We start from the raw sequence: 23676 nt of genomic DNA, 5'->3' as shown, positions 1-23676 counted from the left end.
CAGACAGAGAGCAGGGAGACACACGGAGAGACACAGGGAGACAGGCCCAGCTGGGACAACGCAGGACAGACAGAGAGCAGGGAGACATGGAGAGACTCAGACAGAAGGACAGAAAGACAGAAAGAGAGAAGTACAGACGGACAAAAAGACAGAGAAAAGGACAGATGGACTGATGGACAGAAAGGCAGAGAAAAGGACAGAAAGACAGATGGACAGATGGACAGAGAAAAGAACAGAAGGACAGAGGGACAGATGGACAGAGGGACAGATGGACTGAAGGATAGACGGACAGAAGGACAGATGGACAGACAGACAGACAGACTCTGCCCCACTTGCCTCGTCAGACATCTCAGCCTCTCTCCTTGCCCTCCGCACTGGGGAGCCCCAGGCGGGGCCTGGCGGGGCCGGGCGGGCGATGGGGGGAAGGACGGGCGGGGGCAGGGGCAGGGGCACCGCCCCGGACAGCAGGGGGTGCTCGAGGGGCATGGCGGAGAGGAAGGGGGGGCGGCGGGGCGGGGCGGGGCGGGCAGGGGCCTGAGGGGGCCGGAGGGGGGGGCCGGGGGCGGGGAGCGGAGGGGGCTCTTGGGCGACGGGGGGGGGGGCACCGAGCCGAACGAGCTGGGCGAGCCCGAGCGGGACGAGCCGGGCGACCCCGGGAGCTCCAGCTGCAGCTCGGCCGCCCTCTCCAGCTTCTGGACGAGCTCGGGGAAACACGAAGACACCACGGGATTCTGTCCAGCGGGGAGAGAGGGACACACAACGCAGGGGGGATGAGGAGCAGAGACTACGCCTGGACAGGTGAGTGTGTACAGTGTGTCCAGTAAGAGTCTGGACAGGTGAGTGTGTCCAGTGTGTCCAGTGAGAGTGTGGACAGGTGAGTGTGTACAGTGTGTCCAGTGAGAGTCTGGACAGGTGAGTGTGGACAGTGTGTCCAATAAGAGCCCAGACAGGTGAGTGTGGACAGTGTGTCCAGTGAGAGTCTGGACAGGTGGGTGTGTACAGTGTGTCCAATAAGAGCCCAGACAGGTGAGTGTGGACAGTGTGTCCAGTGAGAGTCTGGACAGGTGGTTGTGTACAGTGTGTCCAGTAAGAGTCTGGACAGGTGGGTGTGTACAGTGTGTCCAGTAAGAGTCCGGACAGGCGAGTGTGTCCAGTGTGTCCAGTAAGAGTCTGGACAGGCGAGTGTGTCCAGTGTGTCCAGAAAGAGTGTGGACAGGTGTGTCCAACAGTAAGAAGCTGTCTTACCCTGTAACCTAACTCAGGGGTGTTAGGGGGTGCTCTGTCTCCTCCCCAGATCTCACCTTCAGCTCTGGTGAAATGACGGACCACTAGGAGACGCTGAAAACGAGGACACAAGACAGAGGTTAGGTCCACAGAGCTCACTCAATCACTACAGCAAGCAGAGACCTCTCGGCCATCAGGACTGTGGGGGTCAGAGTGGGGAGCTGTAGGGTATCGGGAGTTTAGGGGCCAGAGTGGGGAGCTGTAGGGTATCGGGAGTTTAGGGGCCAGAGTGGGGAGCTGTAGGATATCGGGAGTTTAGGGGTCAGAGTGTGGAGCTGTAGGGTATCGGGAGTTTAGGAGTCAGTGAGGGGAGCTGTAGGGTATCTGGAGTTTAGGGGTCAGTGTGAGGAGCTGTAGGGTATCGGGAGTTTAGGGGTCAGAGTGGGGAGCTGTAGGGTATCGGGAGTTTAGGGGTCAGTGGGGGGAGATGTAGGGTATCGGGAGTTTAGGGGTCAGTGTGGGGAGCTGTAGGGTATTGGGAGTTTAGGGGTCAGAGTGGGGAGCTGTAGGGTATCGGGAGTTTAGGGGTCAGTGGGGGAGCTGTAGGGTAGATGTGGGGCACCGGGCCCACCACAGGGCGGCCGGTCCAGTCTCGCGGAAGGCGACCGGGTCAGACTTACGGAAAAGCACCGGGACTTGGGCCGGGACCTCTCCCGCTGCCAGTCCGGGTTCGGCCTGACCGGTGTGACCTGTGAAGATGCCAAACAGCCCATTTCCGAGACAGCTCTGACCAAATAGCCCAGCCCAGTCGTGTCGAGACTAGGGGCCTTGGGCAGTCTCTACAGTGTGTCCAGTGAGAGTGTGGACAGGTGAGTCTCTACAGTGTGTCCAGTGAGAGTGTGGACAGGTGAGTGTGTACAGTGTGTCCAGTGAGAGTCTGGACAGGTGAGTCTGACCAGTGTGTCCAGTAAGAGTCTGGACAGGTGAGTCTCTACAGTGTGTCCAGTGAGAGTCTGGACAGGTGAGTGTGTACAGTGTGTCCAGTAAGAGTCTGGACAGGTGAGTCTCTACAGTGTGTCCAGTGAGAGTCTGGACAGGTGAGTGTGTACAGTGTGTCCAGTGAGAGTCTGGACAGGTGAGACTGACCAGTGTGTCCAGTAAGAGTCTGGACAGGTGAGTGTGTACTGTGTCCAGTAAGAGTCTGGACAGGTGAGTCTCTACAGTGTGTCCAGTGAGAGTCTGGACAGGTGAGTGTGTACAGTGTGTCCAGGAAGAGTCTGGGTCATCCAGAGGCAATCTGTGCTCTCAGAAGGCCATACTGTACACGTGACCCTGTCTCTTGAGCCGAGGGCGTGTCCTCAGTCAAGATCACCACTGGAAGTGTCTCTCCTCGTCTGGAGGTGTTACCGTGAGACCTGGTCTGTCAAGCGCTTTGTGCTGCTATGTGTGTGAAAGGTGCTCTATCAGTGAAGTTTATTATTATTATTATAATACAGCGAGTGCTGCTGGGGGCGGAGAGGTCAGTCGGAGGAGGGCTGGATGCTGGACGCTGGACGGCGGGCGGGAGGGGTGGACTTACGACGCCTCGCCGGGCCCGGGTCCTGCTGCGACCGCGCACGGCCATGCGGCATCTCTGTCGGTGCATCGTCCTGCTGAGACAAGCAGAGTCACAGTGGGGAGGGGAGGGGGCGGAGCCACACAGCTGGGCGGTTTGTTCCCCACCCCCGCCCCCCTCTGTGTACAGAAGAGCCTCCTGTCCTGACTGGAGGAGCTCACCCAGCTGTGTCTGGAGAGAAGCCAGGGTATCGGCTTCAACCACAGGGCTGGGCAGCTTGTTCCACACCCCCGCCACTCTCTATGTAGAGGTGCACCTCCTCTCAATATCTTTTTACAGCACGATCACACCCATAAGAGTGGAGTAACGGTAAAAAAACAACTTATTTCTCCACTTATTTTGTTATTTCTCGCCAGCGGCACTTTTGACTGACTTACCGATTTCACGGGGATAATGAAGAGCGATTCTGAAGCTGAAACTAATGATTGAAGTCGAAGTAACTTTATTGGAAGAAACACGTGTTTAGAAAGGACTATATAGCGCTTTCCTCCTCTTCTCTCTTCACTCCTCTGAGCTCATGGGGCTCCGGCGCCGCCCCCCGCTAGAATCCGCCGCTCTGTGACGTCAGGCGGCTCATTGTGACGCCTCCGTGACGTCGCCCCCCACGCGCTCACGGCTCGGCCGCGAAACAAAAATGGCCGCCATTTTTCACGGTTGTTGTTTTTTTTTTGGGTGGACATTTTATTTTTCCAACTCTCAGCGGCCAGCCGGGTGTCCCTGTACGACCCCGGTAGTCGCCACCTCGGACAGGCAGAGGAAACGGGTCCAGGTGTTTCCGGCCCAAGCGTTACAAAAGCTGCACTTGAATTTAAAGACAAAATCACGTCGAGGGCGCATTCAGCACCCCCACGTCCAACACGGGTTTCCGTGGGGTTTGGTTCAGTGAAATTAGCACCCCCCCCCGACCCCCAAATAAAAGAAAGACCAACATCCAACCCCCTCTAGCGCCCAAGGGCGTAAATTTCGGGCCACGCCACGTCCAAAAAACACGGGTTCCCCCCCCCCCGGTCCTGCGGGGAAAAGAAACGCCATTTTCTTTTCCGAGCGCTGCGTGGGACCTCACGACCCCCCCCCCCCCCCAAAAAAAAAAAAAACCGGGCTTCGCAGATGAGGAAAACCAGGCACGTCGACCTCTCTACAACACCACCCGGCTGTTTCTGTTTCAAACCGTGGGAAAAAAATAAATAAAATTTCGCCTCTCACCGACTGCCGCGCAAAAAAACACAACTTCACGCTACAGAAACGGCCTGTGTGACGGGGGGCACGGGAAAAAAATAAAACCTGCGTGTTTTCGGCAGAGTAAGCTCAGTGGGGAAACTCCCTGAATCTCGGGGTTGCTTCTTGAACCCCGAAAACGACCTTTTATCTCTCTCTCGTTTTCTTGGTGTCTGGGACGTTCACGAACTCCACCGCGTCAGTGCGATTCCCAGCGGGACTTGAACATAACCCCCCCCCCGTGGAGCCAGAGCGCCCCCGTGTGGCCAAGAGGACCACCACCCGCAGGGCTGAGCTTTTACTGCCGTGTCCCGCTTTCACTCTGGCGATGAAGGAGGGAATCAAGGAGGAGAATTAATATTGTGATCCACCAGTCCATCACAGGACACACACACACCCTGGACAGGACACCAGTCCTTCACAGGATACAAGTCCATCACAGTACACACACACACCCTGGACAGGACACCAGTCCATCACAGGACACCAGTCCATCACAGTACACACACACACCCTGGACAGGACACCAGTCCATCACAGGAAACACACACACCCTAGACAGGACACCAGTCCTTCACAGGATACCAGTCCATCACAGCCAGTGTCTCATGGGTGTCCAGGCTGGGTACCATCTGTCCATCACAGGACACACAGACACACACACTCACACACCCTGGACAGGACACCAGTCCATTACAGGACACGCACACATATTATATTTCGCTAGGTATAATATGGGGGGAAAAAAAACATTTATATTTATCAACCCACTAGTATTACTGGGTGGATGTCACGTTCCCCAAAGTTCAGTGCCTCTCTCTAATAAAGTAGAAATGCGACATTAAACTCCATTCGAAACGGGAGAAATCACCAGGACACGATACACCTTGCTCCGGACGATGGGAGAAGACCTGTACCTTCACGAGTCCAGGTTGTGAAAACTTCTTCTGGCAGTTCAAAACGTTTCGAAGGGACTACAGCGCTACCCTGTTTTCCATTTCTATCGTGTATTATTATACAGTCATAAGTATCTGTACTGATCACAGAGTCCCCCTCTCACTGCCAGGACAGGAGCCCAGTGCAGCACGAATAATAATAATAATAATTAATAAGTCTGGACTCTCCACTCAGAGCTCTTCCCAGGTCAGGGGGATCCCCTCCAGCCCCCCCAGTGTGCAGCCCCCACCTTGATGATGCTCCAGTCCGCTCAGCACACAGCAGCTCTCATTGGGGAGGAGAGCAGAGGGATGGAGCCAGTTCAGAGAGGGGGGGTGATAAGGAGGCCATGATGGGTAAAGACCAGGGGGGGAATCAGGCCAGGACACTGGGGTAACACCCCTTCTCTTCTCCAGAGACACCCCGGGATTGTAAATGAGCACAGAGAGTCAGGACCTCGGTTTTACGTCTCATCCGAAGGACAGCGCTTGTTTACAGTCCAGTGTCCCCCGTCACTATACTGGGGCATCAGGACCCACACAGACTGCAGGGTGAGCGCCCCCTGCTGGCCCCACTCACACCTCTCCCAGCAGCAACCTCAGTTTTTCCCAGGAGTCTCCCCTCCAGGTACTGACCAGGCTCCCACCTGCTGGGCTCCAGTGGGGGGGGGGGGGCTGCCAGCTGGGAGCTGCAGGGTGAGATGGCTGCTGGGCAAACGATGGCTAAAGAGCTTCCTAGGACACCCTGGACTTCGTGGTCGACTTCCTGCTCTTCAGACGGAGGTGGCTTGAAATCTGTCTCGTTACAAGGAGTATTGGACACGATGCCCCCCCTGCTATATCCCCGCCAACTGGTGGCACGCCGACGACGAGGGCTCTCGGCCTCAATCCGTCAACCACAAACTCTCCGGGATGAAAGAGAAGGACAGACTCTGTTCGTTCGTTTCGGTGGGGGGGGGAACCAAAAGCTAAACAGATTTTTTTTTAATTTTTTTATTGCTGCTTAACAAAAGAACAAAAATTACAATACAGATTAATGTCAAGGGTTTATTTAGTAACCCCCCCTCCCCCCCCCATCTTACAATCATCACAGGACCTTAAAATAATACTTAATAATACAAGGTCATGCAGACGATCTGAGGACTCAGGTGGAGATAATGTGAAAGTTTTCCACAGTCCAGTCTGGGGTCCCTCAGCTCCAGTCCAGTCCAGTCTGGTGTCCCTCAGCTTCAGTCCAGTCCAGTCTGGTGTCCCTCAGCTCCAGTGCAGTCCAGACTGGGGTCCCTCAGCTTCGGTCCAGCACAGACTGGGGTCCCTCAGTTTTGGTCCAGTCCAGTTGGGTCCCTCAGCTTCAGTCCAGCACAGTCTGGTGTCCCTCAGCTTCGGTCCAGTCCAGTCTGGGGCCCCTCAGCTCCAGTCCAGTCCAGTCTGGTGTCCCTCAGCTCCAGTGCAGTCCAGCCTGGGGTCCCTCAGCTTCAGTCCAGCACAGACTGGGGTCCCTAGGCTCCAGTCCAGTCCAGTCTGGGGTCCCTCAGCTTCGGTCCAGCACAGTCTGGGGTCCCTCAGCTTCGGTCCAGCACAGATTGGGGTCCCTCAGCTTCGGTCCAATACAGTCTGGTGTCCCTCAGCTTCGGCCCAGCACAGACTGGGGTCCCTCAGCTTCAGTCCAGACTGGGGTCCCTCAGCTTCAGTCCAGACTGGGGTCTGGGGTCCCTCAGCTTCAGTCCAGCACAGTCTGGGGTCCCTCAGCTTTGGTCCATTCCAGTCTGGGGCCCCTCAGCTCCAGTGCAGTCCAGTCTGGGGCCCCTCAGCTCCAGTCCAGTCCAGTCCAGTCCAGTCCAATCCAGTCCAGATCTTAGCTGGCACAGAACCAGGAAAGGAACCTGGAAAGAACATTGTTATTGCAGGTGTGAGGGACACAGACACAGACGTCACCATGACATCAAACAGCAATTGGAGACTCCTCCTTGAATCACAGACACGACCGGGCGGCGCCCCCCTGTCTGCTCACCTGCACCTCCTCTTCCTCTTCTTGTCCTTCCCGGCAGCCTGCTCCTCCTCTCCCTCGCTCTTCCTCTCCTGACCCACGGTCTCCGCCACCTCCATCGGCTTGTCCTGATCATCTGTCTCCACCGACACGCAGCTCAGGGACTTTAAAAAGACGTACCAGCGCTTCTGGAGCAGAGACAGACGAGGGGACAAGTGGACAAGTGGACAGACGAGTGGACAGACGAGGGGACAAGTGGACAAGTGGACAGACGAGGGGACAGACAAATGGATGAGGGGACAAGTGGACGGACGAGGGGACAGACAACTGGACGAGGGGACAAATGGACGGACGAGGGGACAGATGAGGGGAAAGAAGAGAGGACAGACAAGTTGACGGACGAGGGGACGAGTGGACGGATGAATGGACGGACGAGGGGACAGACAAGTGGACGAGGGGACAGACCCCTCGTCCCCTAGTCCCCTCGCCTGTCCCCTCGCCTATCCTCTCGCCTGTCCCCTCGTCTGTCCCCTCACCTGTCCACTTGTCCCCTCGTCTGTCCCCTCGTCCATCCACTTGTCTGTCCACTCGTCAACTTGTCTATCCTCTCGTCCGTCCCCTCTTCCGTCCCCTCGACTCTACACTTGTCTGTCCCCTCGTCTGTCCACTCATCCGTCCACTTGTCCATCCACTCATCTGTCCCCTAGTCCACTTGTCCGTCCACTTGTCCCCTCGTCCCCTCGTCCGTCCACTCGTCTTTCCACTCATCCGTCCACTTGTCTGTCCCCTCGTCCATCCACTTTATAAGAATATGTAGCACCTCTTCTATATATGTCACGTCTAGGAGTTGATACCTCCTTGTGATTATTATTTTCTATACACCCGTCTCCCCACTGCTCTCTCCAGTCCAGGGTCTCAGACTGGGGGAGCTGGAGTCTGTCCCAGCAAGCAACAGGCACAAGGCAGGGAACACACTGGACAGGACAGCAGTCCATCACAGGACACACACACACTCACACACCCTGGACAGGACACCAGTCCATCACAGGACAGTCACACACACACACACCCTGGACAGGACAACTGTCCATCACAGGACACACACACACACGCACACGCACACGCACATCTTGTGGAAACCCACACACTTCCTGAACTGCAAGTTCTACTTTATACTTTCGTTTTAAGAGCCTTGTCCAGAGTTAAATGCGGAAACAGCGACCTGCACCATTTCAAACTGCCGTCAGGTACAGTTCACGTGAGATCAGTTTCCAGCACAAACACAAGATCCAAGTCTCTGGCGAGCGGCTTCGCCTGTACAGGTAATGTTGGGGGAAATGGCGTCGTGACGAGCTATGAGGAATGAAAACGAAAGCTTCCGGTGTATAAACTCTTGAAATCAAGCTCTCGAACAAAAGCTGTATTTTGGAGGCGGGGACGGGGTGTTTCACAACAGTATCGTGCTCTGGACGCTATACAGTACACCTTCTGGGTTGAAATTAATACACTTTCGCACTCGTTCTTAAGCGCTGATGTTGGTGTGAACGCATTTCATGACGAAACACAGTTCAGAATGCTAAACTGCCGGCGTCAATCAGAGTTCTGCTTCTGTTGAGTAGCAAAATAATGTTCACCGTCGTTTTTTCTCTGTTCTTGAAAAAGAAAAGACACATCCGCCCTGCTCTTGCTTTCGAATTCGGAAGATTCCTGAGATGTAAGCCAATCAAGATCGAAATATTCGAACCGCAGACGCAAACTGCTATCCTCAAGACAGGAAACGATGTTAATGAAATTTATCGCGAGCATGTTGTCAAGGCAGGGATATATATATTTTACACAGGGAGGGGATATTAAGAAGGGGGGTCTCTCTGTAGGGGCAGCACGGTATCGATTCTAAACCTGTGGTGCTGTCTGTGTGGAGTTTGCATGTTCATGTGGGTTTGCTCCAGGGACTCTGGTTCCTCCCACAGTCCAATGACAGGCTGTTGGGTGAATTCGCTTCTGGGAAAACTGGCCCTGGTGTGAGTGTGTGTCCCGTCCAGGGTGTGTGTGTGTGTCCTGTGATGGACTGGTGTCCTGTCCAGGGTGTGTGAGTGTGTGTGTCCTGTGATGGACTGGTGTCCTGTCCAGGGTGTGTGAGTGTGTGTGTGTGTGTCCTGTGATGGACTGGTGTCCTGTCCAGGGTGTGTGAGTGTGTGTGTGTGTCCTGTGATGGACTGGTGTCCTGTCCAGGGTGTGTGTATGTGTGTGTGTGTGTGTCCTGTGATGGACTGGTGTCCTGTCCAGGGTGTGTGTGTGTGTGTGTGTGTCCTGTGATGGACTGGTGTCCTGTCCAGGGTGTGTGAGTGTGTGTGAGCAGCAGGGCTCCCAATATTGCAATATTGAAATAAAGACCTTACTCAGGTGAGAACTCTCTCTTGTGGCTTCCTTGATAGTTATATTTCCATGACAGTTTGCTCCGGGGACTCTGGTTCCTCCCACAGTCCAATGACAGGCTGTTGGGTGAATTCGCTTCTGGGAAAACTGGCCCTGGTGTGAGTGTGTGTCCCGTCCAGGGTGTGTGTGTGTGTCCTGTGATGGACTGGTGTCCTGTCCAGGGTGTGTGAGTGTGTGTGTGTCCTGTGATGGACTGGTGTCCTGTCCAGGGTGTCTGAGTGTGTGTGTCCTGTGATGGACTGCTGTCCTGTCCAGTGTGTACCCTGCCTTGTGCCTGTTGCTTGCTGGAACAGACTACAGCTCCCCCAGTCTGTGACCCTGGACTGGACAGAGCAGTGGGGAGACGGGTAGATAGAAAATAATAATCACAGGGAGGTATCAACTCCTAGACATGCCATATATAGAAGAGGTGCTACATATTCTGATAAACTGTATACCAATGAAAGTATTCCATAGTAATTTAAAATTAAAAAACAAAAGCTTGTCACATTCTTGCAAACCATGTGATTTTTAAGCAAAATATTACCTACCACGACTTCTGCTTCAGTTGATTCACTGCTGACTGTTAATACACTTCGTCCAATAAGGAGCTGGTTTACAAGACCAGGGTCCATCACAGGACACAGTCACACACCCTGGACAGGACACCCGTCCATCACAGGACACACACACTCACACACCCTGGACAGGACACCAGTCCATCACAGGCAGTCTCACACACACACACACACACACCCACACACCCACACACACCCACCCCCTGGACAGGACAACTGTCTATCACAGGACACACACACACACACACACCTGGACAGGACAACTGTCTATCACAGGACACACACACACACACCTTGAGGAAACCCACACACTTCCTGAACTGCAAGTTCTACTTTATACTTTCGTTTTAAGAGCCTTGTCCAGAGTTAAATGCGGAAACAGCGACCTGCACCATTTCAAACTGCCGTCAGGTACAGTTCACGTGAGATCAGTTTCCAGCACAAACACAAGATCCAAGTCTCCGTCGAGCGGCTTCGCCTGTACAGGTAATGTTGGGGGAAATGGTGTCGTGACGAGCCATGAGGAATGAAAAAGAAAGCTTCCGGTGTATAAACTCTTGAAATCAAGCTCTCGAACAAAAGCTGTATTTTGGAGGCGGGGACGGGGTGTTTCACAACAGTATCTATCTCTGGACGCTATACAGTACACCTTCTGGGTTGAAATTAATACACTTTCGCACTCGTTCTTAAGCGCTGATGTTGGTGTGAACGCATTTCATGACGAAACACAGTTCAGAATGCTAAACTGCCGGCGTCAATCAGAGTTCTGCTTCTGTTGAGTAGCAAAATAATGTTCACCGTCATTTTTTCTCTTTTCTTGAAAAAGAAAAGACACATCCGCCCTGCTCTTGCTTTCGAATTCGGAAGATTCCTGAGATGTAAGATAATGAAGATCGAAATATTCGAACCGCAGACGCAAACTGCTATCCTCAAGACAGGAAACGATGTTAATGAAATTAATCACGAACATGCTGTCAAGGCAGGGATATATATTTTACACAGGGAGGGGATATTAAGAAGGAGGGTCTCTCTGTAGGGGCAGCACGGTATCGATTCTAAACCTGTGGTGCTGTCTGTGTGGAGTTTGCATGTTCATGTGGGTTTGCTCCGGGGACTCTGGTTCCTCCCACAGTCCAATGACAGGCTGTTGGGTGAATTCGCTTCTGGGAAAACTGGCCCTGGTGTGAGTGTGTGTCCCGTCCAGGGTGTGTGTGTGTGTCCTGTGATGGACTGGTGTCCTGTCCAGGGTGTGTGAGTGTGTGTGTCCTGTGATGGACTGGTGTCCTGTCCAGGGTGTGTGAGTGTGTGTGTGTGTCCTGTGATGGACTGGTGTCCTGTCCAGGGTGTGTGAGTGTGTGTGTGTCCTGTGATAGACTGCTGTCCTCTCCAGGGTGTGTGAGTATGTGTCCTGTGATGGACTGGTGTCCTGTCCAGGGTGTGTGTGTGTATGTGTCCTGTGATGGACTGCTGTCCTGTCCAGTGTGTTCCCTGCCTTGTGCCTGTTGCTTGCTGGGACAGACTCCAGCTCCCCTCAGTCTGTGACCCTGGACTGGAGAGAGCAGTGGGGAGACGGGTGTATAGAAAATAATAATCACAAGGAGGTATCAACTCCTAGACATGACATATATTGAAGAAGTGCTACATATTCTGATATTCTGATAAACTGTATACCCATGAAAGTATTCCATACTATATTCCATAGTAATTTAAAATTAATTTAAAATTAAAAAACAAAAGCTTGTCACATTCTTGCAAACCATGTGATTTTTAAGCAAAAGATTACCTACCACGACTTCTGCATCAGTTGATTCACTGCTGACTGGTAATACACTTCGTCCAATAAGGAGCTGGTTTACAAGACATAATAATAATAATTGCTTACACTTATATAGACATAATAATAATAATTGCTTACACTTATATAGCGCTTTTCTGGACACTCCACTCAAAGCGCTTGACAGGTCATGGGGAATCCCACTACCACCACCAGTGTGCAGCCCCACCTGGATGATGCGACGGCAGCCATAGTGCGCCATAACGCTCCCTTCACACCAGCTCTCAGTGGGGAGGAGAGCAGAGGGATGGAGCCAGTTCAGAGATGGGGGTGATTAGGAGGCCATGATGGGTCAAGACCAGGGAGGGAATCAAGCCAGGACACTGGGGTAACACCCCTACTCTTCTCCAGAAACACCCCGGGATTGTTAATGACCACAGAGAGTCAGGACCTCGGTTTGACGTCTCATCCGAAGGACGGCGCTTGCTTACAGCCCAGTGTCCCCCGTCACTATACTGGGGCATCAGGACCCACACAGACCGCAGGGTGAGAGCGCCCCCTGCTGGCCCCACTAACACACCTCCCAGCAGCAACCTTAGTTTTTCCCAGGAGTCTCCCCTCCAGGTACTGGCCGGGCTCCCACCTGCTGGGCTCCAGTGAGGAGGGGGCTGCCAGCTGGGAGCTGCAGGGTGAGATGGCTGCTGGATATAAGACATGCTGGTAGAAGGTTTTACAGCCCTGTGTTTTTTCAGCAGCCAGTTAATTCCAGTTACACGGGGGTAGGTGCATTTGAACGGAGATAGGTCCTTTACCCACACAGTGATTTTAAGACACCTAGTGAGGTAATGTGACTTTACAGCCTCCCACAAAAGTTAAACGTTTACGGCAAGATAGCTACTATAGCAGGGTAAATTGGAGATGAGCTATTGCCACTCCTACATGGATGATTCAGTGTTCTGTTAGGATATTTCCAGATATGTAGAGAAGGTGTTTTTGTGGACAAAAGATAACTCTCTGCGGTTCATACCCGGGAGGCCTGTCAGTACAGCAGATTTGGCGGTCACCTAGTGTTATACGTAGTTATACTTCTTAAACAGTAAAAACATCTCTAATGATCATTTTGACAATAGATAGTTAAGTAGTGTTTAGAGCGAATACTGGAAAAAAGTATATTTTCATGATATAGGGATTTTCTACTTTATTTTACCTGATACTGCTTTTGACTAAATATTTGTCATTGACTAAATATTTATCATTATCGGTGTCATTATGACACCGTAATTCGATTGTCTGTTACTGTATTGATGCAGTGAGTCTACAAAAAATCATTTACATTTTGACCAAATAATTGTGCGATCTAAGATGGCTATTTGAAATGGGGGAAAGGAGCAGACAAGAGAAATGGGACGCGTTTTGGGAAATTTGGTCACCTTGTTGATGGACAAATGTCTCTGTTTTTTTCAGATAAGTATGGAAAGTGAAGATTTGAAAAGATCGATGGACCAAAAACAGGCGGAACTTTCCAAAGAGCTTGAAAGCATGGGCCTCGAAGCAGAGTACTGGCTACCAAAGCTACATAGTCTCCATCTTACAAACACAAACTCTTTACAGTTTGTCACGGAGGAGGAGTACGCAAAGTTAGAACTGCACGTGCGAGAAGTGTGGGAGAAAAGTGCTCTTCACAAACTTGTCAGAACTCCCGATCCAAATATGAAATCTAGCGACCTGGCGGAAGAGCAAATGGAGAGACTGCAGGAGAAACTAGAGAAAACAAAACGGGCTCTCACTGAACTGATCAGAACGGAAAAAGAACACGGCCACACAGATCTTGAAGCAAGAGCGAAGGAGCTATGCTCATCTCTAGGGCTCCCTGTAGAGAGCTGGGGGCAGTCTCGACAGCCTCGGAAGGAACTAGAAAGCATCTTGCAGCAGCTCGCTGTTCTAGACATCACTCCCCGTAATCCTCCAGAACGTGTCTCCAGCGAGGAGGTGTTGCTGCATGCGTCTGGTGGCCTGGCTCTGGAGGGGGTATTTAAAACTGGGAAACTGCAGGACATGCTGGAGAAAAGACAGCAGCTCATTCAGGTCCCGAAACTGTTCTGCCTGAAGGGTCCGGAGCAGAGCTCCTTTTATGCACAGAGAGACTTTTCAACCCTTGAATCTCAGTCGCTTTTCCAGAAGATTGTGGAAAGGCTCGGCTTCAGCAGCAACTGCGTGGTATCTACTGGTGTCCGCGGTGTCAGCCTAGCGGGCACAAGAGAAAAACGCAATTCAGAAGAATTCGGAGAGAAACGCGTGTCTTCTTGTGAGGTCTCCTACAAGTGCACTACAGTGTACAAGTACATACCCCTGGCTTCTGCCTTTATTGCTAAGGAACAGGTGAAACTATCGACTGCAGCTTTGCGTGAGCTGCAGAACCTGGAAAAAATTCTGCTGAATATTAACAAAGCTCAGAAAACTTCTGAATTCACTGCAGAAGTTCGCCAGTATTTTGAAAGGTTTGGGTCCCATGTGAACCAGGGTCCTTTTCACTTTGGCGGGAGGTTCTGCTGGAAGGCAGCTGCTGAGGGCATCATGAACAACGAGCTCACAGAGGTGGAGGGAGTCATGTCTCAGGTCCTGTCCGCCTACATTGGCTTTCGGTGCAGTGTAGCTTCCTCGTTGACCGCTGAGGTCAATGCGGGGTTCCTTTCATCTGAACTGAAGGAATTCCTTTCTGGAGGGCACAGTGAAGCTCTTCTGAACAAAATCCAGCTCTCTGTGAGTAAAACTGGGGGTCCAGCTGAAACAGATAACTACCTACAGTGGAGATCTGCTCTTGTATCCAGTAACAGAACCTGGTGTGTCATCGACAGAGGAGTAACTCTCATGCCTGTTTGGGAAATCATCCTCCTCGCTCACAGAAAGGATTTTAAAGACGTCACAATGCTGAGCAACATTCTCAGGGAAGCGTACAAGTCGATCACAAACTTGAGCCCCGAGACACTATGGGGTGAGAATGTGCTCTCTGCAGTCACAGACGTTAAAAATCTTCTCAGTTCCATGAGGGGCAGGCAGACGTCAGACAGTGAAGCGCGCCTGAAAGAATTACTCCAATTCAAGATTAAGTTGTATGAAAAAACGGGAAGCCATGCTATTTGGGTAGAATCATGTCTTTCTGACAAAGTCTTTCAAGATTTTTTACTTCAAGTGACTCAAGAAAACGAGCATCTTGCTCCTGCAGAAACCACAACTCTCAGGGCACTGATGTGTGATTTAATTGAGCCTTATTCGTTTCAGGTGAAAAGCTTCCCAAGTAAGGCCCAAATACTGAAATGGGCTCATCAGTCCGCTGAGAAGATCCACAAAGATGTTGTTGTTGCTGATTTGTCACATTTCATAGAAATTCTCAAGACAGCTAAAGAAGAGACCAGAGGTGAAAGATTTTCACACTGTGACCTGGAAAGTGTTCAGGAAGCAAAAATCAAAGCAACACTTACAGTCTTGCTCTCATTGAACTCATTGCTGAGAACGCAAAGTGAGACCAATCAATACAGGGAAGAGATGCTAATCCTTTCCATCGTCAACATTTTGGGATATAGTGCAAAAGATGGTATATTTTCTCACCTTCTTGGGTGGGCGGAAATTGACTTCATTGAGGAAACACTGCTCAGTAAACATACCCAGTACATCCAGCTGAGTGCTAAGAGTGCAGATAGAGCCCTGGCTTTCTTGTGGCATTTAGCCCTTTCAATATCCTCTGATGGAGGAAAAGTTTCTTATGAAGAGAAGGGGAGACGACTGGAGTTCTTTAAAGCACACTTCAGAGAGACCCCTCCCAGTGACCTTTCTGCAATACTGGACTGTGACAGTCCACGTCAAGACTGGGAGAGAATTGAAAAAGAGCTACACTCCATCGTCTTGGGGACGGAGAAAAATGAGATACAACAGCTGGACAAAGTATTCCTGTGTACAGAGATCCGCTTCTCCGAATCCTCACAAGAAGGCAAGCGGCAGCTGCAGGTGGGGGAACAAGAGGACAAGCCGAGCGTCTTGGGCACGAGAAACAAAGAGGAGAGCATTGGAACCCAGCCGTCAGGAGCAGGGGAGAAAGCACATATTTTTATGAAACTACTGGAAAGACTCGGACTCCAGAAGTTCTATTCTGTAAAACTGACAAAGACAGATGTACTAACTGTAAACAAGTTATCATTGAGTAACACTCAGCCAACCGCAGAAGAGGAGCTGTCTTTTTATTACCTGTACAAGCTCATGATGCTGGACTACCGAGCCAGGAGTGTGCTGTGCGTCAAGGAAAAAGGGCAGCCACATCACAAGAGTGCAGAGGTCAGCTGTGATGTCGATGATTTCCTGGGTGATACAAATGTGTGTGATGATGACACAGAGGAAGAATTGCAGATCCATCCCATGGATATTCAGATGGCTGTGTTCCTTTGTGCTAGCGATTTCCTGAGGCAGTGGATGTGTATGAAACTGACCAAGTGCCAATATGCCCTGCCTCTGCTAGTACCTGACCCACGAAACAATACGACCGAATTTCCCATGTGGGCATTTCAGCAGGTTAAGAAGAGCTGGAAAAGTAAAGGTGCCAATAAAGACAGTGTCAAAAGCGGACTTTTGTTCCAGGCATCTGTACTGATAGTGTCTTTCATTAGGTTTGGAATATGCCCGACATCTAAATCGAAAATCCTGAACAGCGTAATCAACAGACAGAAGCACAATGTTTTCTTCCACCGGCACTGCAAAGGCAGTACGAGGGAATGCCTTCTCACGGATGGGCTGGTGGAGATTGCGTGGTACTGGCCAGGTGGAATGGAAGACGACGTTCTTAACAGCTGCGTGGCGTTCACTAATCTGCACGGCGACGCCAGCAACCACAAGGAGCAGATCGCGTTTCTGCAGGAAGTCAGTGCTGTTATCGTGGTTCTGCTTTCGGAATCCTCTTTGAAAGACACCAGAAAAGAGACCCTCTCTTCTCTCCTCAAGAGCTCCACACTGGTCATCTGTCTCTTTGCAGAAAAAGAAAAGGTTGCTCACAGACCTAATCCAACTAAGGTGAAACTTGCAGTTCACAATAAGAATGAAGCCCAGTTAACAGATGAAATCATTTCTCACATCAAACATTTTCTAGGTACTAAGGATAAAAAGTGCTCTTTAAAAGCCTGCATAGAAGTAGCCAGACGACATAGCATTGTAACAGATGAAGTCAATGAGAAATGCAGAGAAGGTCATGAAATTGCCCAGAGACTTATGGATCTAATAAAGAAAGAAGACCTGGCCAATGTGAAAAGGACATTTCTACCATTACAAGGTGATCTCTGGTATGAATGGTGCAGGAAAGATAAAGAGTCTTATCGACTACAGTCTAGTGCCTTTACCAGTATTGAGCAGCAAAAGAGTAAAATCCAAGCTAAGAAAGAAGACTTACGCAAAGAACAGCTGGGCAAAGCTTTCCCTCTCAACAACCTCATGAGATCCTTCCTGGAGTGTCTCGGCTCCTCTTCACTTTCTCCGGACACTAAACTGTACATGCTGCAGTGGTTAGGAACACTCCTGGATGATCTTACCACAGATTCACTCACTAAACTTCAAGCGCTCTACCACTCAACATGGGTGGACATGAAATCGCAGCGCACCTCAAACGGAGGCGATGAAAGTCAATTGCAAAAGACAGCGGAGAATATATCTTGGGAACTCGATGCTTCAAACTTTGGCCTTCAGCATTTGTTGCGAGAAGTCAGTCAGATCTATGAAGCTTTGAAAATGTCACCAGATATGGCAGATGAAAAACAGTATCTTACTGCTCTTCCAGGGATAGGGGCTGAAATGTTGATCACAGGATATCCTCTTGAACTGATGGATGGGGATGCTTCCTACGTCCCTCTTGGATGGATCGAAGCAGTGCTGGACAAACTGATCCATAAAGTTGGTGACAAACAGATATTTGTTCTGTCCATTCTTGGTGTTCAAAGCTCTGGCAAGTCCACATTACTGAACACTATGTTTGGTCTTCACTTTCCAGTGAGTGCAGGAAGATGCACAAGAGGAGCATTCATGCAGTTAGTGACAGTGGATCAAAAGATCAGAGATGAGTTGCAGTATGACTTTGTCCTAATAGTGGACACAGAAGGCCTTCAATCACCGGAGATTAATAATGCAACTGCACTGGCCCATGACAATGAACTCAACTACATTTATCGTTGGAATAGCTGATGCAACCCTAATTAACATCATGGGAGAGAGCTTACTGGATATGCAAGATATTCTTCAGATTTGTGTCCAGGCTTTTATGAGGATGAAGAGAGTCAGTATCACTCCAAGCTGCCTTTTTGTGCATCAAAATGTTGCAGAACCATCTGCCAGTGAAGACAATATGACAGGAAGGATGCGCCTACAGGAGACACTGGATGAAATGGCTCGCATTGCAGCCAGTGAAGAAGGGTTTGATGCTACAAGTTTTAATGACATCATTCAATTTGACGTAAGAAAGCACGTTTACTTTTTCAAAAATCTTTTTGAAGGAAACCCATCAACAGCACCTCCCAACCCAAGCTACAGCGAAAACGTCCAAGAACTGAAGAGCACAATACTCGGAATAAGAGAATGGAAGTCGGACTGTAGATTTGCTTCTATCTCAGAAATGAAATTGCGGATAGTGGCCATGTGGAATGCACTGCTAGGGGAAAACTTTGTTTTCAGCTTTCGAAACAGTTTGGAAGTCATGGTTTATAAGAGGTTAGAAGTAAATTGTGGAAATTGGACATGGCAGCTGAGAAAATGTGGTCTTGACCTGCAAAGGACACTGCGGCACCAAATCATGAGTGATCAAGTGCAAGCAGTAGACAGCTCAAGCATTAAAAAGTCGTTTGAGCAGCAGGCAAAAGCCATTTCAGAAGAAACTGAAGAGTACTTTAAAAAGGAGAAATATCCACATATATTGAATCAGTGGAAAAATAACATTGATTTCAGATTACAGACAGTGAAAGAGGAGCTCATCGAGGACACCCAGAGGAGATGTAAAAAATGGATTGCACAACGTAAGTCTAGATCAGGACTGGATCAAAAGAAATCCCAGTACCTGGCAGAGCTGCTCGCAAAAAGCAGATGTCTGGCTTCTAATCTAATTAGCGAGTGTGATGAGACAATGGATAAAGAGTTTGAGAAACTCTGGGTGGAACTGATGACCAGAGTTGCCTCAAAGACCCCTGCAGAGAAAGACGTCAACATCGATGCAGCAGTGGAAAAAATCTTTTGTGAAACATTTAAAACAAAAGCAAATTCCAGACAAGTAATTACTGAGCGTCCCCAAACCTTTCAGTTTGATGAGAAAAAACACATTCATAAAAAATCCAAATATGGAATTTTTACACACTCTTTTACTCCAACAGATGAAGAAAGTGTAATCCATCTTTCAGCAAGTATATCGAAAACAATTAAACAATACATTGATGATCTGCAGGATGCGATACTGGACTTCGATGAGGGCTACATCAATGCAATACTAAATCTAATACAATCAGGGATCAAAGACTTTGAAGAACATACAAAACACTTTGCATTAACAGATAACTACAGAATCGAGTTATCTGCCCATCTTTGTGTGTTTGCAGCAGAACAGTTCAAGGTAAAGCAGGAAGCATTCAAGAAGGCAAACGACCCAATGCTGTACTTCAAAAGCAAGAGAGAGGAATATCTACAAATCTTTAAGAGTTTCTGCCAACAAAGCACAGCCCTCAACATTCTTGTTGATTTCCTTCATGGAAAACTGAAAACCGCTGTCCAGCAGGCAGTGTATGAAAAAATTGGCATCAGAATTGCAGGCGAGATGAGGTCGACCGATCCAGCTTTCAACAGTAATAGATCCAACCTGGAAAATCACCTACTGATATACCTGGCTGAGAAGGAGAGATTTGATTTGTATGAAGAATACTTTGTTGCACCAAAGGATTGTTTTGACAGGTATATAACAGACTGTGTTGAAAAATACTGTAAACACAGTGGGAGGGAGAGAATTACTGAGATCTTGACCGATAATCTCACATATCTGATAGACTGCATTATATTCACAGTTTGTAAAGTAACAGGGCTTGTTGAAGATAAGCAGGGCAATGTCTCCATGTGGCTGGATGAATTTTGTTCAGAACTGGGGAGTGACATGGACATTCCACGGAATTACTTTAGGACTATTGAGAAAGAGGACATTGACCTGCAGTGTCTGAAAGAAAAGGTATATGAATCCATCATAGCGATGCATCACACTTTATCAGAAGAAACCAAAGGTGGAGTAGACATCAACAAGTTCTGGGAAAGCCCCGATTACATTCTGTCGAAGCAGCTCAGTGGGTGCTGGGAGCAGTGCCCTCTCTGTTGCGCTGTTTGTACCAACAGTATCCCTGACCACTCTACAGATCACTGTGTCCAATTTCATCGCCCCAGGGCTGTGAATGGCTGGTTTCACCACGGCACTCAGAACTTCTCCATAGAGATCTGTACCACCTCCGTCTGCAGTGATGGGACTTTCCTGCCCAATAACCACGAATCAAGAGAAACTCTGTGGAGGAGATACAGAGAAGCAAGTCCACCCTTCAATAGATGGCACATCACCCCAGATAACTCTGCACAGATGTATTGGAAGTGGTTCATCTGTGCCTTTAAAGACAAGCTGGAGAAGTGTTATAGCAAGACCTTTCAAGGTAAAGGAGAGATACCAGAATACTGGAAAACTATTGACAAGAAATCCGCAATAGAAGAACTGAAGACATTTAACACGTATGACCACGCGGAGATAGATGCACCGGTGAAATTGTGGAGCTCTCTGGACAGTGAAAAGAAGCATGTCCATCCACAAGACCTCGAAAAACGCAGCAAATCAGGCCAGTGCATAAGTTCATGTTTAAGAACAAATAGAGTAATGCTTCACGGAGCTGGTCCTCTTTTGGTGAACACTGGTATTCATGGGTGCAACACAAGCCTGAGGAAGTCAAAAATTGATTCTGTAATGCAATTACAAAAAAAGTGAAAGATTGGTATAAGAAACGTGACATGCTAGAGATAACAGTTATTGTGTAAGATTGTCGGAGAACCCATGGTCAAACTTTCAATCCCATATTTTGCCGTTTTAAACCTTGGGTATTTTAAGACAATTGTGACCTTGTGTTTTGTTTATTTTCGTCCATTTTTTATACTGCTTCATCAGATTTTCTCTAAGATTATTTGTTATATAATTTCTCATTTCATTTCTGAATGTTTCTAAGGTATTTAGCCATATTCACTGGGTTGTTAGATTATTTTGTCTGTTTTCCAGTTATTCTGTCTCCAGTCAGATTGGGTGGGTGCACAACACACAGTGTCGATGTCACTTCCTGTGCTGAAGCACACCTGTCTTAAAGCCTCATGGCCCGGTGTCTGGTTGCGATTGGTGGACTTGGATCACATGACGTGGGCCTCATAAACCCGGCAGTGCTTCACTCCAGAGACAGAAGAGGAGGGAAACAGTGGGACACCAAACTACAGCCAGGGGACATCGATGGTACATTGTACTGAAAAATGGACCAATTCCATAGAAATTGGGTATTTAAGCAACATCAGAGATTAACTCGCATTTTGCATGAAGTTTATTTCTCCATTTTCAAAACAGATCTTAACAATTCTTTAATAGCATATCTTAGTTACAAGGCTCTATAATCCAATGATATTTTATATACTGATGCATGTTTACTCAGAGCAAGACTTTAGTATAAAAATTCTTTAGCCTTAAGACTAGCTTTATAATAGATGACTGAGTTATTTTCCATGCTATCTGATGCCTGCAGTTTGCTATTTGATGCTGTTGTGTGAATTACTGTTCAGTTGTAACTTTTATAGTTCATCCATCTGTTTTCGAAGCATTTTTTCCAATTCAGGGCTGTAGGCGCCAAACGCTTATTTGGTTTTGATGATCTGATTTGTTTCTTATGATTGTATTGAATTTAAAGGAAGTAAAGGTTGTTTATAGAATTAAAGTGCGTCTGTCTGTTGATTTTTTTATTTAAAGAGATGCTAGGTTACGTTTTGGCTCGGAAGATTCCACCGGAAAATGGGATCTGCTCTCCCAAAACCTTACCGCCCGTTCTTCCTTCCGCACCTGACAAGCTCTGGGAGAGAGATTTCAAGAGGGCACAGCCAACATTTCAGTCTTTATTATGCTTTTCATATTTTTATGATCACAGTTATTATTGTCATTACAAAGTCAGAATCTTCAGAATCCGAATACATCTTTTTTAAGAGCAGGAGTTGCAAAAGTCACACTGGCGGAGATGAAATAACACGGATGAGATTGCTGTCTGGATTTAACTGCTGTCTTGATCAGGGTGCTGTCTCGATTAAATTGCCTGGATGAGGGTCTCTGTCTCGATTAAATTGCCTGGTTGAGGTCTCTGTCTGGATTAAGTTGCGTGGATGAGGGTCTCTGTCCGGATTAAATTGGCTGGATGAGGTCTCTGTGTGGATTAAGTTGCCTGGATGAGGTCTCTGTGTGGATTAAATTGCCTGGATGAGGGTCTCTGTGTGGATTAAGTTGCCTGGATGAGGGTCTCTGTGTGGGGTGTGTCGCTGGCTGTCGACGCTACTGCAGGCTGCAGCGCGATGCTTCTCTGCTGTCCGGCTGCTGCGCTCCGTGCGGGACGTGTCCCGAGTCCGGCCCGGTCCCTTCGGTCCCGGATCCTGGAAAACACAGGGAAAACGGGGCTGGAATACGGGAGCAGCACAGCGGGTGACGAGCATCCCTCTGCTCTCCTCCCCCCCAGAGAGCAGCTGTGGGCGGAGCGGACTGGAGCATCCTCCAGGTGGGGGCTGCACACTGGTGGTGGTAGTGGGATTCCCCGTGACCTGGGAAGAGCTCTGAGGGGAGGGTCCAGCAAGGCGCTATACAGAAGTTTAAGGAAGGCACTGAGGGCGCGAGGCTCTGGTCGTGGCAGGGCTGTGCCAGCGGGAGGCGTACTTACGGCGGAAAACACGGCGCGGAGGCTTGTACTGGATTCTCAGCTTCGGGCCGAGCTGGGCAGAGTCCGGCGCTCCTTCCTCTCTCCTCTGCCTCGGCCGGGCCCATTTCTTCTGCCTCCACTGCTGTATCTCCTCCAGCTCCTGCCTCAGCTCTGCCTCCCTCTGCTGCTGCCTCTCCTCCAGCTCCTGCCTCAGCTCTGCCTCCCTCTGCTGCTGCCTCTGTCTCTCCTCCAGCTCCTGCCTCAGTTTTGTCTCCCTCTGCTGCTGCCTCTCCTCCAACTCCTGCCTCAGCTCTGCCTCCCTCTGCTGCTGCTTCTCCTCCAGCTCCTGCCTCAGCTCTGCCTCCCTCTGCTGCTGCTTCTCTTCCAGCTCCTGCCTCAGCTCTGTCTCCCTCTGCTGCTGCCTCTGTATCTCCTCCAGCTCCTGCCTCAGCTCTGACTCCCTCTGCTGCTGCCTCTGTATCTCCTCCAGCTCCTGCCTCAGCTCTGCCACCCTCTGCTGCTGCCTCTGTATCTCCTCCAGCTCCTGCCTCAGCTCTGCCTCCCTCTGCTGCTGCCTCTGCCTCTCCTCCAGCTCCTGCCTCAGCTCTGCCTCCCTCTGCTGCTGTCTCTGTCTCTCCTCCTGCTCCTGCCTCAGCTCTGTCTCCCTCTGCTGCTGCCTCAACTCTGTCTCCCTCTGCTGCTGCCTCTCCTCCAGTCCCTGTTAGAAAAAGGAGAGAGGGGAGAGAGTAAGGAGAGAGAGGGGAGAGAGAGGGGAGAGAGAGGGGAGAGAGAGGGGAGAGAGTGAGGGGAGAAAGAGAGAGGAGAGAGAATGAGGGGGAGAGAGAGGAGATAGTAAGGGGAGAGGGGAGAGAGAGGCCCAACACTGTTCAATATCTATATCAACGAATTAGCAGAAATGTTGGAGCAGTCTGCACCTCCTGGTCTCACACTACACCACACAGAAATCAAGTT

The 23676-nt window shown here is 49.7% G+C and overlaps 1 protein-coding gene and 1 pseudogene across 1 annotated transcript in view; one reads left to right on the top strand and one right to left on the bottom strand.

The window, feature by feature from the left end:
* The window catches only part of LOC138242559 (interferon-induced very large GTPase 1-like), a 173569-nt gene extending 165797 nt beyond the window's left edge, over window positions 1-7772 (bottom strand). Inside the window, exons 1-5 of the mRNA XM_069198095.1 lie at window positions 7689-7772; window positions 7007-7164; window positions 2804-2873; window positions 1246-1338; window positions 515-731 (exon numbers count right to left, since the gene is read on the bottom strand). Of these exons, the coding sequence (XP_069054196.1) occupies window positions 515-731; window positions 1246-1338; window positions 2804-2873; window positions 7007-7164; window positions 7689-7772 (622 nt within the window). The remainder of the gene's footprint in view (window positions 1-514; window positions 732-1245; window positions 1339-2803; window positions 2874-7006; window positions 7165-7688) is intronic.
* A 6887-nt stretch (window positions 7773-14659) lies between these two features.
* On the top strand, window positions 14660-20187 carry LOC138242558 (interferon-induced very large GTPase 1-like; annotated as a pseudogene).
* Window positions 20188-23676: the final 3489 nt, after the last annotated feature.

This window comes from Lepisosteus oculatus, chromosome 14 (genome assembly GCF_040954835.1).
Source record: "Lepisosteus oculatus isolate fLepOcu1 chromosome 14, fLepOcu1.hap2, whole genome shotgun sequence".
NCBI lineage: Eukaryota > Metazoa > Chordata > Actinopteri > Semionotiformes > Lepisosteidae > Lepisosteus > Lepisosteus oculatus.
Note: the sequence above shows the minus strand (reverse complement) of the source record. Positions and strands in the feature narration are given on the sequence as shown.